The following is a 17,185-nucleotide window of genomic DNA, read 5'->3' as shown; positions in this document are numbered from 1 at the left end:
GCAGAGAGGTCTCACTCTACAACCCCTTTCCAGGGCACTGGACACTGGTGGCAGGTCAGCTCTCTATAAATTTTCAAACTGTTGGCTCAAGATACAGACAGCAGTCACAGCCCCATTATCATTCAAATGTGTGTTTTTTGGAAATAACACTCTTATTCCTGGGCATCCCATAGGCATTTGGCCTATCAATATTTTAAATGTGGAGGCCCTGTCAATTGGCCCTATCAATTTTCTTTAAACATCTGATAGAGGGGATTGACCTGTTTTATACATCCAGTCATTGGGTTTTCTCCTTGTAGACCCATATCTAGGGATGAAGACTGCAGTTTATCATACATTTACAGTCAGTGACCTCTATCAAGATGACTTTCCTCTTTGGTGGAAAGTATTACCTTGTCTTATTGTTTTATTATTGGTATCCAGTTGTCTCTCCTTCTAGGAAGAGTTTGTGGCCTTTCTAAACTCATCCTGTATTTCTCATGCTTGACATAATCTGTAAGGCTAACTCTAGATAAATGCCCTTGGCTGTTCTCTGGTGCTATCAACTGGAGAAGTAATATTTGATTCACCTTGCACAGTTTATCCTAGTCTGTTCCAGAATAAGAAGATTGTACATGAAAATATGTTTATTTAGTGGTTGACTCCATGACAAAAGCAAGGATCTAAAGTTTATCTGTGTATGACATTGTCCTAAGGCAGTAGAATAGTTAGGAAGATGGTTAATCCATTTTACTAGTGTTATCTGTAGAATACAGACTCTCACATCATTCAGGTGAACTACAAAGAAAGTTTATAAAATAACGACTGATACTTCATAACATATTACAGGTAAAGTTCCCTGAATTTGTTTTTTTTTTAATGCATACATTTTAGGAAGCAAGAAGAGATATATATGTCGCTGGGACCTGATTGGTTTCTACTATTTGTACAAAGTCATCTTCACCCAACTACTGTGGAGCTTGGCATGAGGCTACTGGTGCACTTCTTACATCACCCACCTCTGCTGGACAAGTTCAAGAATGTGGTGAAAGCTGGATCCTGGCTTAGGAACAGCACTGCTGGTGTGGAAATTCTCATGGGTAAGTTGTGAAAACAGAAAGCTAGGAGGTGGGGTTCCAAGGTACTGGACATTGAAGCCTGACATCCTCATGGTGCTGGAACAGGGAAAGATGCTGCAGGGTCAGTAGTCTGTCAGCTGCAAACCTAGAGGAAATATTGGGTTTCTTGGGAGGAGAATGGGACATAGGGCTGCACATGTGATTTGTAGTGGTAAAGCCAGGGCTCTGGAAGGAAAACTGTAAATGGGTTTGTATATCCTTAAGAGACAAAAAGAGTGACAATCAGAGTGGGTGATCATCTAAAGATCGAGACATTCTCAAAGCACATTTTGAAATTTATTTTTGTGAAACATTGATAATTTTTATGAATCTGTTAATATGACATGAAATCATTTCTCTGCAATCAAGAGTATCTTTTCTTCCCAAAAGTTACCTCGAGAAAGTGAAGTGAGACTGGTTTGAGGAGAAAATGTCTCATTCAAGGAGAAAATGACTCCCAGTGAAACATTTTTGCACAGGGCCAGTCTCCCCCTGACAATGGCATGCAACACTGATATCTAAAATGAGAAAAAGTTCACTTGTGCCTAACGTGGAATTTGGGAATTACGCAACACTATGACAGCATACATAAATTTCACAAAGGCCTAGATAAGATAACAAGTACTGTAATAGAATAAGGCTTTGGGGCTGGCATTCTTTTACAAAGTAGAAAAAGGTAAATGAGCAAAAGATGGTTCAAACCTCAGGTCTCTGAGGAAGAGGAGAACCCTGTGAGAGCAGTCCACAGAATTGAAAATCTTAAATGGCATTGTGGAAGAAGAGGGTCCGGTGAGAAGAATAGGGCGTGCACTGAATAGCTGAATTCAGAATCCTTGAAGGTAAAACGGAAAGATTTTGTTCCTAGGGGGCAAATATGGTACATAGTTGTTTTGTTGAATGAAATGACAGTCTGTTGAGTTCAGCTTTTCCCCAGCATCTAAAATCTTAGTAGATATCTTGCAGTGATTCCTAATAGTTAGAAGATTTAACTGGAACCTTTTTCCCAACACCTTTGAAAATGGAAAGGCTTGCAGTACTTGTTCTGGTTGACCTTTATTACTTGATCGATCTCGTATCAACAGTTTCTAATATTTTGTGGGACATCCAAGTACCCATTAATGCCATGCCTCCATCAGAACTCATCCAACCTAGCATTAAAAGCACTGATTAAAATGAAAAATACTGCTGCGTAAGGAATGGGTTTGCATAGTGTTACTCATCACACATTGTACAGATTGATTTAAAACGAAGACAGTCCAGTCTCTTCTGTCAAACCACATGGTTTTTATTATTGTGTAGTTAGGTCCGCTCCCAACAAACTATATATAGTATTAGATTTCCTTTAGAGGGTAATTAATTAATCACAATGCCTGTTGCTCATATATTCTGTAAGGAAATTAAAGGCAGTTAAATGGAGCTCCCATAATATCTCCTCTTATTCAATCCTATAATTCATTTGGAACTTTCTTTGAACATTTTTCAGTTATTACCAAACTTTTTGTACATTTTGTCCAAAACATTGAACACTGCATGTGATCTCTCTTGGTCTTGATTTGACGGGTAAAGTTACATCTCTGCGTGGTTCGAACCTTGAATGTGTACTTCCTGCTTTGAAAGCTGACACATTGACATTGTTCACTTAAGATAAGTTTTAGATTTGTGGTCACTCTAGAACGTTTTTCTCAGACTTGGCCTGTTGGTGACTGTGACATAAATGCATCACCTACATTTCCCCATGTTAGTTGGCAAGTGCCAATGGACCACCAGTGTTTGAAGAACATCCTGAACCACCAGTAAACCATTTCTCATTATTACCATTGTAGCCTGCTACATAAATTTGCAATGTTTAAGCACTTGGTATGCTGACCTCTGGATACTAAAAATACTTGCAAATTTTATAATAAAAATAAGTGAAAAATAAATATAATAATGTACACAGTGTTATCATTAACTAATAGTAGATGAATGTTTGAAATAAGATCCAAGGATTTGTTTGAAAGTTTAGTATAGGTACACAGGTAGAAGGTAAGGCTTGGGAATGTGAGGAGAAAAGAAAAGAAAAGAAAAGCAAACTGAAAAAATAGAACACATTTCATCATCATGACATGCTTCCCTGTTTTCAAAGGGTTGACGTTTGTAGTGTTGTTGATGTCTCTTCCCTAGAACATTTAAACAAACTTTGAAGAACTGATGTCTCAAAAGATCAGCCTTAATTCCACTGCAGTCCAGATGACACAGTTTCCTCCTCATTATGAATTCTAAGATCATGATTGCATCTGCTGATGCCTACACTAAAATGCATCTTTATTCAGGGGATTTTAAATTATTTATCAAAAGTGGTGGTTAAACATTTCTGTGTTTGCTGCCATGTCATGCCAGTTCTCTGGTGCCTCTCTGACGTCAGGGTAGTTAGACAATCTTTGCAACAAGTATTGCTGCTGTCCTCATAAACATCTATACTGGTACAAGTTCACGGAATTGTCAAGTACTTCCTCTTTAGGTTTCGAATTTACAGGGGAAGCAAAGGTGAACAGTCAAGGGTTATAGCCTTATAAACAGGTTGGTGGGTATCCCGCGATCCCACCAGTGGCAGAAGACATAACTTTCACCACACTAGCAGTTGACTACTTGCCATATTGAAAGATCTCTGCCTGCCTGGTGGTGATCTTTGTGCTTTACGATGATCTTTGTGCCTTCCGAGGAGACACCGCCATGCAGTTCCTTCAAAGGAATTGTAGCTTTGTGGAAAGGCTGCCATGTTTCATGTGGCCACTCCGCAAAGATTTTTCTTTTTCAGAAACAAAGTCCCAAAGTAGGACTTTGTTTTTGAAAAACAAAACACCAATGGCCTCAACAACATGGGAGTTTTATTCCTTTCTGCCAAACTCTAAATAAGTCTCTTTATTTTTGAAAGTCACATGGGTTAGAACGTCTAGTTCAGGTAACAGATGCCCCTCTCATAATCAAGTTAATGTCCAAGCACTACTATTCTTTTAAGTAAGAGATAAAAGATTTTGATTATATTATAATACTGGATTCCATAGCTTTAATACATTTTATGACACAGGTATCATTGTGATTGAGTTTCTAATTAATCAGTTGGTGGATACGGTACAATATGGTACAGTAACTAAACATACCATCTGTGTTTGAGTGTTCTCACCATCATAAGTCCATGCCTGTTTCAGTTCTTAGTGGTTGAAATTCATACAGCTTTATCAGGCTGCTGATTAATTTGCATTGCATAACGCTGGCAGAGTCAGTCAGAGGTCACTGGCTTCAGGGACCACTGTCTGCAATAAGATGCAGCAATCATAGATGGAAAAACAGGGATACGGGAGGCAGTGATGCATGTACATAGCAGGGCACGCCAGAAATGTTTTGTGGCGCTTAGTTCTCCATAGACATCAGGTCACTAAAGACTGGTGTGCACAATGAGGATGCAACTTCAACCTCAAAGACCTGACTTGAAAAATCATAAAAACGTTACTAGACCTGCAGGTCGAGTAGCTTTAACAATCTACTCGACCTAACTGTAATGTACTTGACCCGGAAACTGGTCTCAAATTGTGTGTGATCCTATGCAAATATTGCATTTTACAGTCGCCTTTTTCTTCATTCTCACATATGAGTGCACCTTCAAATATGCGAGTTCAGAATTTCTGCTGTTAAAAAGTCCTCTTGTGTTTGATTAAATACACTAAACATTTGCTCCATGTATAATAAATCTAGCCCACATATATGGTACACGTGATCCATGCATGACTTGCCCCTTAGTTTACTAATAGCTCTGCCATCAGGGCAGGAGGGTTTCTCAGTTTATGTTTAAACACTCCCTTTTAATAGGTATATCACTAAAGCATGATGTGGCAGCGCACTGTCATTTACAGACAGTAACTTTCCAAGAAATGTCCGAAAACCTTCCCACTAACTTGCAGCTTTACTGATAAAACTACATAGTGTATTAACAATGATCTGTGAAAATTAGGTTTCCGAAAAAATATTTATCATTGCACATCACCAAGTAAAGTGTTCTGACTTTTTTTCATTCTATTAAAATATTTTTCTTTTTCATCACACAAGTACAAAAAATGGTCTTTCACAGCTACTGAATTATATTTTGAAATGTTTGATAAGTTGACTTAGTTATATAAATGTTGTGTGTTAGAAAAGACCTGATACCCACAGCCTTTCATTTCACACAGGTCAGTCAGTTCACTTTACAAAATCCTGGAACTCTGCAGTCACAAGGAAAAGTATTTGCATTATAAGAAGACAGACTGACTTCGGACCTCTGCCCCTGAACACAGAACAAATGTGACAAAAATAAGATTTAAAGGCACCTTAATTGCTAATTCAGTTTCTGTCTGAACAGGTGTGTGTTTCTGTCTGAACAGCACACCTGTTCTTTATCCACCCCCAGAAGGGTCGTTTCTAAAAATAGCTCAACCACATAAAAAATGACTTGCCATAGCAAGTGGTCCAGTAGATTTTTTGAGCACTGCTTGGAGGGGGGGTTTTGAAGTAATATCTATATAGATGCTTCAGTTGTTGAAGAAAGAGGTATGCATTGATGATGCAACAAGCACATCTGTCTCACATGAGCTTCAAGTTTCAGAAGGTGTGTAATGATGTGATAGCTGTCACATGGACATCACACACACATTAACTTGCTGAAGGAATAGGTGTGCAGCAATGGTGCAATGACCGGCGACATGCTTCACGTTGACATTGAGTCACACAATGAAACAGCAGGAATGAAGAACACAAGCTCTCAAAAGGCACTAGTATAAGTCACATGTTAAATTGCATGTTCTTGATAGGCTAGGGCTCTCCAACCTCCTAGCTGCAATGTTCTGTAATTATGAATTTAGGCTGAACAAGATTACAACACCAAACCTGGGCAGGCGGGTATTTGTGGCTAATTTATGTACCCTTTCTGATCATTAGGGCAAGTGTTACAAAAAGGTCTGTCCTGATTACAACTGGCAAGCCTTCACCAAAATAAGAAAACGTAACACCACTCACATGCATTAAAAACCAGGACTCTGTCGCTTCCTTGCTAGACATCCAGATTATTGTAACATTAAGTCTAATTATCATCCAAAGATGAGAACCTGTTCTTCATCCAATGAAGAGGAAGTGTCTGAACTTAAGCAACAAGTAGGCACATGTTCAACTTTTGAATTTGTAATTCTGAGGCAAATCAGGGTTACCCTGACAGCATCTGCCTTGCCCTCTGACCCTTCAAGATGCTATGGACTGAATACAATAGGTCCTCTACACATATGGTCTCCTTGTCACAGTTGCTAACGCACCACTGATTCCTAGCTATTATCAGTACTAAATAGTGGATTCAGCGCTAGATTACGATGGATCGTAGCAACATAGGTTTGAGGGGATGTCACCAATGTGAGGTGTGAGGACCATCAATAACAACAACAATCATTATTGTAAAGGTTCAGTCAATAACTACACCCGTTTAGTAATGAAAAATCATAGATTTATTTCCCTATATTAAAAACACTAGTGTCACGAAAATAACTCTCAAGCACAAATGATAAGCATATAAAATCAATTGCAGCTGGTTAAAACGACGGATGTATCTTAATCTAATTAATGCAATTAAACAAATTATTTCCAAAAGAATCACACTTAATTATACAAAAACTGGTAATAATGGCAAAGTATACATTAGTTCAGCATCAAATGATCTCAGGACAAGTCATAAGCATATCAAGATTAATTCCCTAACTAACCACAAATTAGCATTACATGTCGGGCTTCATGTGAAAAGAATTTATTAACATTAATTTAGAAAACTCTTAACTTGATTATGATATATAAAAAACTATTAATGTGCAGCAATAAAATCATTAGTTGCAGCTGGTACCTGGAAAGCAAGAGAGACACAATTCACATATAATAAATACATTACCACAATAGTAGTAACCGCAAATGATCAGCTTCAGCTTAAGGACACCATCAGCTATCTCGTCAGAAGATTTGGGCCTAACGACAGCTAGTCTCGAACCTCGTCTGCTCTAGAAGAATAGCATTGGATAACGAATGACAAACTCCTAAGGAATGCTCTAATCATTCTACAGAGGTTGTTATACTACAATCTAATCAACTCCTGATTGGTCACTCAATGGGGTGGGTTCATTTCAGCCAATTGACAACTAACTTGACGACCTAAACTTAACAAATCTACCCTAACTATAACATTTTCATTCGATGTATCTTTACTTCTTCCGTCTCGTCTGTAACTCCATTGTCATCGCCTCTCGAATATTTTGTTCTCAGGAAGAAACTTTTACTGTATCCGTCTACTTCCATCCTTGAGGAAAGACCAGATATTAGTAACATATCCAAACAATAGGGCATTTCAACTTATGCAGTGCTCAGTTAATACACAACCTTGTAAGACATAACACTGCAACCCACTAGGGGTAGCTGTGGATACGTCTACACAAGCTTTGAAAACACCTATTATGAAAGCTTTGAATCATGGAAAATAACCACAGCGTCTGAATATAATTTTGCTTACCCAAGAACAGAAAAACACATATTTCAGAAGTTTCTCATTTTACTTGTTAGTTCATTACACATTTTAACATGAAAATCATTAATAAACATGTTAGAAAATTCACATTCTCACACAGTCAAAGGCAACAAAGTACTTCTCTCAGTTTCAGTGGTATGTTCTAACTTCTGGATGGAAACAGCCAAGTATTCAGCCTTTGCCCGCACATTCCTCTACACTGATGTACAGAGCCCCTTAAGTAAATGGATCAAACTCATGGAGAGTTTCTTCATTGGGGTGTTGGAGCATTGCCCCCCTACCTCTGCTACGAGCCGCCACATGCATTACTATTAATTTAAAAAAGCAATTGTTTTTTAAAATTAATTAATAGTGCTAGACTGCAGTGCAGCTAGCCTTCTCTTGGTCATGTGTTGTGGGCAGGGCATGGCTAACCCTGCTGATTAGCAGGCAGCAGGTATTAGGTAAAGTGCGCATGTCGGGCTGGCCAGGTCTCTTACAGTGCCCAAACTGACATACGCACTTTGACCCTCTTAACCCAGCGCAGAACAGTTTCCCTGGTCTCTGTTTGAGCACTTGGTTCACCTGTCCCTACCAATCCTTGTGTTTCTCTCGTGTTGTTTACTGCTAAAACACCATGAGAGCAATGCACGGATTGGTTACCTTTAGGGCAGTTCACCCAGGCCACTCTCTCGCCTCACCCGTGTTTAGACACCAGCATGGGGGTGGGAGTACTTCAGAACATGGGCAATCACTGTGTGGCTATATTTTTATGCCTTTCAGTTACTGGTTAGGTCCCTGTTCCTGGCTAGTAACATGATGCACTTCCTGGGAACTCAAGCAAACAAGTAGTGAGTCCAAGCATAGAGGTTTCCTGTGCCCAGCACGTCCACAGTCACCGCTTTCTTCCCCGTCCTGCAGTATCATAAAGAAAATAGAGTGAAGTCTTAGCTGCGCTGTTGGAGTTCTTCATGCAAAGCCCACATAGGACCTGGATGAGGCTGGGCTCTGGGAAAGTTGAAGTGAGGTTGCAATGTGCACAAGAATATCTGGTTTTCCAAAGGTTTAAGTGTTCACAAGAGTGCTCTGCTTTGTTTTTCACTATTTAATTTTGTCTGCTGAACATGATCCAGCCATTTTTCATGTGCGTCGTTTGCCAAGTATGTGGTCTCTCGGCCCTTGCAAATTAAGGCATTCAGGATCAGTGTGCCACCATCTTAGGCATATTTGCATCTTGTTACAGATACACTCTCTTTTCACTTGTCAGTGAATCTTGATAAACACATGCTGGATAGCACTGCTTTTATACGCCAAGCACAGTGACTGACAGCTGCTAAAGTTATTCAGGACAGAGGTTCGTGTGTTCAAAAACAAAAATGCTGAGAATCCTCAGAGTTCACTTTGAGTGCTGAAGTATTGTGACCATAAACGGAAGCTCTTCTTTCTGAAATGTGTGGTCACCGTCTTGTTAATCGTGCATTTTTTGGGCATGAGACGGTCCCAGCTTGTCTTTTGATTCAGTGCTGCTCCTGTGGAAAACTCCCTGTGAAGTAAACCAAAAGTATACAGTGGCAGTAACACATCAGCTGGCAAAATTGTAGATGGGTTCTAAACATGCTATAAATAGCGTGTGTGTAGAAAGTCCTTACAATGGAAAGGAAAGCCATAATAAATATAGGCACTAGACTACCCCTGGAGAAAGTGGTGCCTTGCTTTTGGGGAAACACGCTCCAGGGAAAGGCACAAGCAGTATACAGGTCTTCCAAAAGAAGCCATCTCGTGGCCAGTTGCTGCTCGCGCAAATTCAAAGGGGTGAGGCGGCACGCGGGGTGGGGGAGGTGGGAGAATTAAATTAAACACAAAAAACCCACTTAGCTGCGCTCCTGCGCTGCTCCCCTGCCTCCTCCTGTCTCGCTGCAGGCAGGCAAAGGCTCCCAGCCTGCCCTGAACCCATCCTGATGCTGCTTAGAGTAGCATCAGGATTGGCTAGGAGCGCCCATCCAGGGCGTTCCAAGGCAGTCTGGGAGCCTGTGCAGGCTCTCTCCAGCCCAGCAACTGTGTTGGCTGGAGAGAGCCCACAGCGCATGTGTGTTTGGCCGGCCCTAGACAGCTTCACTCTCTCGCAGGTAGCTGCTCTGTAGCTGGTCCCCACACCGTTGATTTGTTTGAATGAGTAACTGTTTCCTTTCATTGTTTTCATGGTGCTCACTTTCAAACTATGAGCAGAAAACACCTGTAAACCAAATTAGCCATATACGCCTACTTGTTTAGTGGTGTATTTGGATCACACTAATTGTTTTCTAATGCCCCGCCAATTTTCGTATTCCTTGGCCTGTGTTTGTTTTAAACACGTAACAGATTGTTTGCAGAGTATGCTGAATGATTAATCATGGGAATAAATGAATATTACAATGCAATGAAGTAAAATGCAAATCAACAAACACATGTCACGTAGCCTCTTCAATATACAAAAAAAAATATTTTTTAACATACTACAGCTTGTTCTGCATTCCGTCCATCATTTGTGTTTTGCCTTGCTTTTGCCGCCATAAGTGCGCTGGGTATGCCCAGACGTGGGTCCCTTGCTCACTGTGCCACTGGATTCAAGCTAGCCTTGCTGATGAATGGTGATACCCTGAAACCAGTCTTAGGATGTTTATTTCCGGTTCAGGGAGGACCTGGCTTGGCAGTTCGGGCTGGACTGTTCCCTTGGGGAACAGGGTCAAGACTGATTTGCATATGGTTGAGTCCAAACTGGGGTGGCATGGTGAGCAAAAGAACGATGTATTAAACCCAGATCTGTGACTGGGGGTGAGTGTTTGAAATGTTTCAACACTCCGTCCAACATCCCTTTGTGTTGCTAAAGTAATTAAATGCACTCTGCTCTGACACCAACAGTGCAGAGTCTGACTCTTGATCTGGATTGTCAGGTAGAGTCACCTCAACAAAGATGGCAGAAGCTGACAAACGTCGAGGTAGGTGTCTGAAATATGATGAGTCCCATGTGATGGTTTTTCTGGGATGCTGGGCCGTCACTATGTGTCCCTTGCAAGACACTACCTTTAGAGATTCAACATCAAATGGAGAATCCGTTTTTCACCTTTGTTTTTATTTAACTAGGACCCAGTCATCTTTATCGAAGACTGTTTCCTGAGCTTGGCGGTGCCGATCAGTGAACGCCTTCATCTTGCATTTACAAGAAGTGTCCAGGGTCCGAACCCTATCAGCATCCTGGGGTTGATCCACTGTGGCAACTTGGTTTGACTAGCTCTACCAAACAGTAGGGTGGCAGGACTCTCACCAGTTGTGGAGTAAGGAGTTGAGTGATAAGCATGGAGAGCTTAGCACAAGGCTTATCTAAGTTCAATGCCCCCCCTTGCCACTTGCTGAACTGCTTTCTTGAGAGAGCCCATCAATCTTTTAACAGCGCCATTGGCCTGAGGCCACTGAGGCATGCTCTTCTGATGCTTGACATTCAGCTTGACAAGAAAGTCCTTGAATTCTTGACTGCTGAACGGCGGACCATTGCCTGATTTAAGAATGGCAGGTATACCCCATCCTGTGAAGATGTCATCCAGTCATGCAATAGTCTTTGACGGTTGAATGTTTGATGACATTTCCTTCACTAATGGAAAGCATGAATACTCATCAATGACTACCATGAGATGATTTCTGTTGCCCAAGGGCGCAAAGAAATCAACAGCAACTCTTAACCAAGCCTGGGTAGGAAAACCAGACATGGTCAATAGGTTTTGGGTCACTTTAAGGGAAAGACAGTTGCAAAAATGGCACTCTTTAAGTTCTCTCTAAGCTCGTACATCTAGGGGCAGGAACCACACTGAGTCTATTAGGGCTCTTTGGTGGCTACAATGCCACAACCTCCTTCATTGGCCAGTTCAGTTTCTTATTTTTTGGAGACTCACAGGCATCACAATTCTCCAGCCTCTCAGCACAACACCTTCCTTGGTTAAAGATGTTCATCCTGTACATTTTTGAACTTTTGAAGTTCATTTCCCCCTGATCAAATGCTCTTTTTCCACAACTGGGTTGAAATGAGGTCTCGAAGAATGAACATGTTCTTGTCAGCATTCATAGCAGCTATAGGATAGAGCGGCTGGTGCACCAGACCTCACAATTACATCAATGTACTCTTCAAATGTCTTGGATGTTGAGCTGTGTTTGTGTAGAGGTACTTGTGAAAAGTATTCAGCAGGAATCTGATCTTTCCCTGGCTTGTGCGAAATCACATAGTTGTGTTCTTGCAGTCACAACCCCCACCTCTCAATGCGAGGGGGCATCTTGGCTTTTGGGTTCCCAAAAATAGTAAGCAGCGCTTGGGGGCCTGCGACAACGGTGAAGCGCTTTCCATACAGAAATACGCAAAAATGTTCATAGTATGCTCGTTCTGTGTCAGATTAGCTTCGCCTACGATAAGCTACGATGTCTCTGAGCATTTAGATGACCATTGTGTTAAGCAAGGGCTCACGTCTACAATGAGTTTAGTGTGTAGATTGGAGTCAAAATAAGCCACACCTCTGTTGCATTCTCAATTGCATGCTTTATCTTTTTGAAACTCTGGTAACATTCTATAGACCACTGAACAGGAACATCCCATTTTGTCATCTCACGTAATGAGGCACTCACTGTGGCAAAGTCATAAATGTACCTTGAGCAATAATTGGCTATGCCCAAGAAGAATTGCAGCGTAGTGTCATTGTGTGGGAGACAAGTACCTGACAATCAGAAAAGTTACGTTTGCGTTCATGAAGCTCACACTTTGCTGCATTCAGAGTGAGACCTGCATTGAAATATAGTTTGCACACTTGCTTAAGAGCTTTGTCATTGCTCCAAACACTAATATGTTATCACTATTGTTAAAAGTGTGCATCACGGGCTGAATTATACCAGTCACTGAAATATGCCAGCTGCTGAAATATTTCTGCAGCTGATGACACTCCATACCTCAATATTTTATATCTGAACAAACTACCATGAGTCAAAATAGTGGTAATAAACCTAAAATTCTGTTCCAGCTATCCCTTGTTCAGGTCCAGGAGAGAGAAGACTTTGGCAACATTGAACCGCATGATTATATCGGCTATATGTGGACCAGGATGTCTTTCTCTCTGGATCGCTTTGTTGGCTTGGCGCAAAAGAACACATATATCCACTGCAGGTCCACTGTCCCTTTTGGGCACCACCACTATGGGCGAAACCCACAGCGTCGGTACAGCGGAGCTCTTGATGATGTCATGTTTCAACAGTTTTTTCAGTTCTTAACCGCTTCTTTCAAATGAAAGGCAATTTTGCGGTGCAGCTGAGCAATAGTACGCATGTCCTCATTATTGTGAAGTCTCACCTTAATTGTTTTAAGTTTGCCAAGGTGATGGAATAGCGATGAAAACTGACTTACAATTTTGGACTGAGTGTGTCTATTGTATTTGAGAGATATCAGTCCAATGTCGGCAGCAGTGGCAAACTGAGCCAGCATGCACTGCACGAAGTTCGTGGAAGTACATGAATTGGCCCTTGCACGCTTACTGCTTCATATTCCATGGTCTCTCTGAATAACCCTGACTTCACAACAGCTTCGAAGCAGCCACATGTATACCTTCATGTTTGACAGGTTAAGTCGTGGCACAGGGGACAGGTTCTTGGACTTCTCAACTGGCATGATATTAACTGACTAAACACTGTCTATGATGAAAGTTATGGGGTACCCATTCAACTTTATTGTGATCTGGTGGCAGTACCCAAATGAACTGGGTTGTTATGTTTGACCACCTATTTTTGTCATTCATTCTGCCTTGTCCACAGCCAACCCAACATGTGGCTGGCATCCATTAGTTGACATCATCATTGCACATCCATCTTCTTCACTGGTACTGGACGATGATGTTGAGGAGTTTTGTGGGTGAGCTTGACAATGATTGTCTTCATCTGTTTTGTACTTGCCACAACTGATATTGCTGTTTGGCCTTGTGGGTGTGGCAAGAATGTTTCTGGAACCTTTTCAATCAATCACTCGGGATTTGTGGAGCATGGCTAATCACCCGTGAGAGTATCCAGGCACCGAGATCATGCCGCGGCCAGTCAAAGAGCCAGGCCTTGAGTCCCTTTCTAAACCCTGTGAGAGAGGATGCTGTTTGGAAGTAGACAGGAAGGTCGTTCCAGGTCTTGGTGGTAAGGTAGGAGAAGGAGCATCCTCCTCTGTGGCTTTGATGGATGAGGGGAGTGTAAGAGAGGGGGGTGGAGTGCAGGTGTCTGGAGGGTTGGTGGTAGTTCAGGCGGTGGTTAATGCATCCTGGTCCTTGGTCATTGAGGCACTTGTAGGCATGTATCAGCATTATGAAACGCATCTTTTCTGAATGAGGAGTCAGTGGAGGTTCCTGAGGTGGGGGGTGATGTGTGATCATTTATAGAGGCTGCATATGAGACTGGCAGCTGAGTTTTATATTATCTGGAGTCTCTTTAGTAGCTGGGTGGTGATTCCTGTGTAGAGCATGTTGCCATGGCTGAGTTGGCTGATGACTAGGGCTTGAGTCACAGTTTTCCTGGTGTCAATGGGCAGCCATCTGATGACCTTTGGAGCCGGCAAAGGGTATGAGAGCAAGCAAAGGCGACTGCATTGATCTGGTGTTTCATGGTGAGTTTGCTGTCCAAGATGATGCTGAGGTTGTGGGTGTGGTCTGTAGATGGGGGTGTGGGTCTGACTTTGGAAGGCCACCAGGTGTTATTCCATAGGGAGATGTTGTTTCCAAAGTTCAGCATTTCTGTCTTCTCCTTGTTGAGCTTCAGTCAGTTGGCTTTCATCCATTCATCGACACTCGTCATGCAGTTGTGGAAGCTGATCCTGGTGGTTGAGGGGGCTCCTTGGAGTGAGAGAATGAGCTGAGTGTCATCTGCTTAGGAAATGATGTTGAGGTCATGGGTTCTAATGATGTTGGCAAGAGGTGTCATGTAGGTGTTGAACAGGGTAGGGCTAAGGGATGAACCTTGATGGACGCCGCAGATGATACTCTTGGGTGCCAACGTGAAGGGTAGTAGGCAGATTCTCTGGGTTCATCCTGTGAGAAAGGATGCAATCCATTTGAAGGCATCTCCTTGGACCCCGATGTGGCGGATTCTCATGATGAGGGTGTGGTGGGATACTGTGTCAAACGCAGCTGAGAGGTCAAGGAGCATCAGGGCCTTGCGTCTTCCCAGTCAAGGAGGGTTCTGATGTCTATGGCAGCGATCACAGTGGTCTAGATGCTATGGTTGGTGCGGAACCTGATCTGGGAGCTGTCCAGGAGGTTGTTGTTTTCCAGGTCTTCAGTGAGTTGTCTGTTGATGGCTTTCTTGAGGACTTTGGCGGGGAAGGGGAGCAGAGAGATGGGCCGTAGGTCTTGAGATTGTTACTTTGTCTGAGTGTTTCTATAGGAGGGGTCAAACCTCTGAGTGTTTCCATTGATCTGGAAAGGTGGCCATGGTAATAGATGAATTGAGAATGGAGGTGTGTTCGCCGCTAACTTTCTTGCTCCTAATGTTGAAGAATTGATGGGGTCAGGGGTGCACCAGAGTGGATGGATTTAATAATGTTTGTGGTGCTCTGTGTAGTGAGCTGTTTTTATGCATTGAGTGAAGAGTTGTGGGAGGCGTCCGTTGGCGTGAGGAGGTTGTGAAGGGCTGTAGGTTGGGGTTAGAAGTTACTGAAGATGGTAAATATCTTGTTATGGAAGTAGTCCGCCAGGGTGTTGCAGAGTTCCTGGGGTGGGGTGATCGAGTTTGCGGTGGCAGCCGAGCAGGAGAACTTTCTGACGATGTGTAAGAGTTCCTTGCTGTGGTTGGAGCTGGCTTGGATGCAGTTTGCCAGGGCACATTTTTTAGTGTCTTTTAGGCATTGGTTTTGTTTGTTGAGGGCTGATTTGAAGGTGGTTCGCTGTCTGGAATCTTTGCTGGTGTGCCATCATCTCCCTAGACATTTGCGGTTGTGTTTCATGGTCCAGAGTTCTGGTGTGTGCCAGCTGGCTTGTTTAGTGACTCTACTGGACATAAAAGGTTTGATAGGGGTGACTCTGTCGGCGCATTTGTTGATCGAGGCAGAGAGGTTCTCGATGATCTGTTTGACGTTGCTAGCGGGGTCAGGAAGGGTAATGTTGAGGGTGTCCAACCATTGGGAATCGGTCCTTTTTTTCAGCATTAAGAGGAGTTTGTGTTCTTGGTGGTGGTGTATGGTGCTAATGAGAAGGTAAAGTGGATGATAGCGTGGTCGGTCCAAGTGAGTTTGGTGACATGGCATCCGGCATCCATTTTATCTTCTTGCTTTGATGCATTTGGTTTGCCTTTCGCCTTGCGCACTGTTATGAACTAATTCTCTTTCCCACAAACTTTGCATGTCTGTCCTATGGCTGGACATTTGTTCTCAAGGGGATATTGAAACCCACACCAAAAACAAACCTTTTCTTTCTTCGAAGATGTTGATTTATGTGTATCTGTAGAGTGCTTGTACTTACATTTCATGACCAGCACTGATTCATTTTTCACTGTTTCAGCTTCCATATCAGCAGCTTGCAGTTCTGCTCTTTCATCGGCTTTTGCATCCATGAGTATTTTATCTAAACTGAGTGTCTCTCTCAGCGTGCGTCTTCTAAGGGAGTCTGACAAACAGCCATCAATGACTCTTAGGCATATGGCTCCTTCATTATTAAATTCACTAAGCATACAGTGTTTGATGAGCACATCAGGTCTTTCAACATTCTCATCCATCGTTTCACCATCTTGCTGTATCACCTGATTGAAAATGTATCTTTCGTAGTTGACATTTGCCATCGACTTGAACTTGGTATGCAAGGCTTCTTTGATCTGACTGTACGATATGACCTCAGTTTGCGGGAGCTTTTTTTCATAACTTCTCATACTCCATCCATGGCAAGATATGTTAAGTATTTAATGGTTTTCTTATTGTCTACTTCTTCTAGGGCATCTATGAAGTCATCAAGTGTCTCAATCCATGCAGTCCACCTTGTGCCAAATTTCTGATTCTTGGCGCTGTTAAGTGGTGTTTTCAGAAATACATCTGCATCATATTTCTTGCCTTTTTCTACTACTGCGGCTAAGAAAATGTGCTGTTCTGGTGGCGACAGCCACTCTTTGGCGGTCACTGCAGGTTCTGTGAACATAGGCCCCCTGGGCTTGGGTTGCTTTGTCTGAACAGAGGTGGTAAATCATCACCCTCTTTCTTAACGTTGAGTAATAACCCTTCCTTCACTTGATCACAGTGGCGCTTAGCTTTTTGCATCACATCTCGTTGTCGCTGCCTTCAGCGTTTTGCTTGCATTGGCGATGACTCTGCATTATGGAGCACCACAGGGTTCTGGTAAGTCTTTTTAGTTGCCTTCTCCACAGGTCCTTCCACTCTTAGAGGGTCTGGATCAGCACTTTGATTTCACTTCCTCCAACTCTGATCAACTTCTGATTAAGTCAAGCACAAATGGCACACACAAGCAGTATGCTGGGTCATTGTATACACTCAGAGAGAGCAGCCTGGTTTCTTTGGGGCACC

At 42.4% G+C, this 17,185-nt stretch overlaps 1 protein-coding gene across 2 annotated transcripts in view; it reads left to right on the top strand.

The window, feature by feature from the left end:
• Positions 1-17,185, top strand: part of WDFY4 (WDFY family member 4) — a 778,336-nt gene that overhangs the window by 357,491 nt on the left and 403,660 nt on the right. For both annotated transcript variants that reach the window (XM_069240880.1, XM_069240879.1), the window contains exon 30: positions 874-1,079. In XM_069240880.1, coding sequence (XP_069096981.1) covers positions 874-1,079 — 206 coding nt within the window. The remainder of the gene's footprint in view (positions 1-873; positions 1,080-17,185) is intronic.

Source organism: Pleurodeles waltl, chromosome 6, assembly GCF_031143425.1.
Source record: "Pleurodeles waltl isolate 20211129_DDA chromosome 6, aPleWal1.hap1.20221129, whole genome shotgun sequence".
Classification (NCBI taxonomy): domain Eukaryota; kingdom Metazoa; phylum Chordata; class Amphibia; order Caudata; family Salamandridae; genus Pleurodeles; species Pleurodeles waltl.
This window is presented reverse-complemented; position numbering and strand designations above follow the sequence as displayed.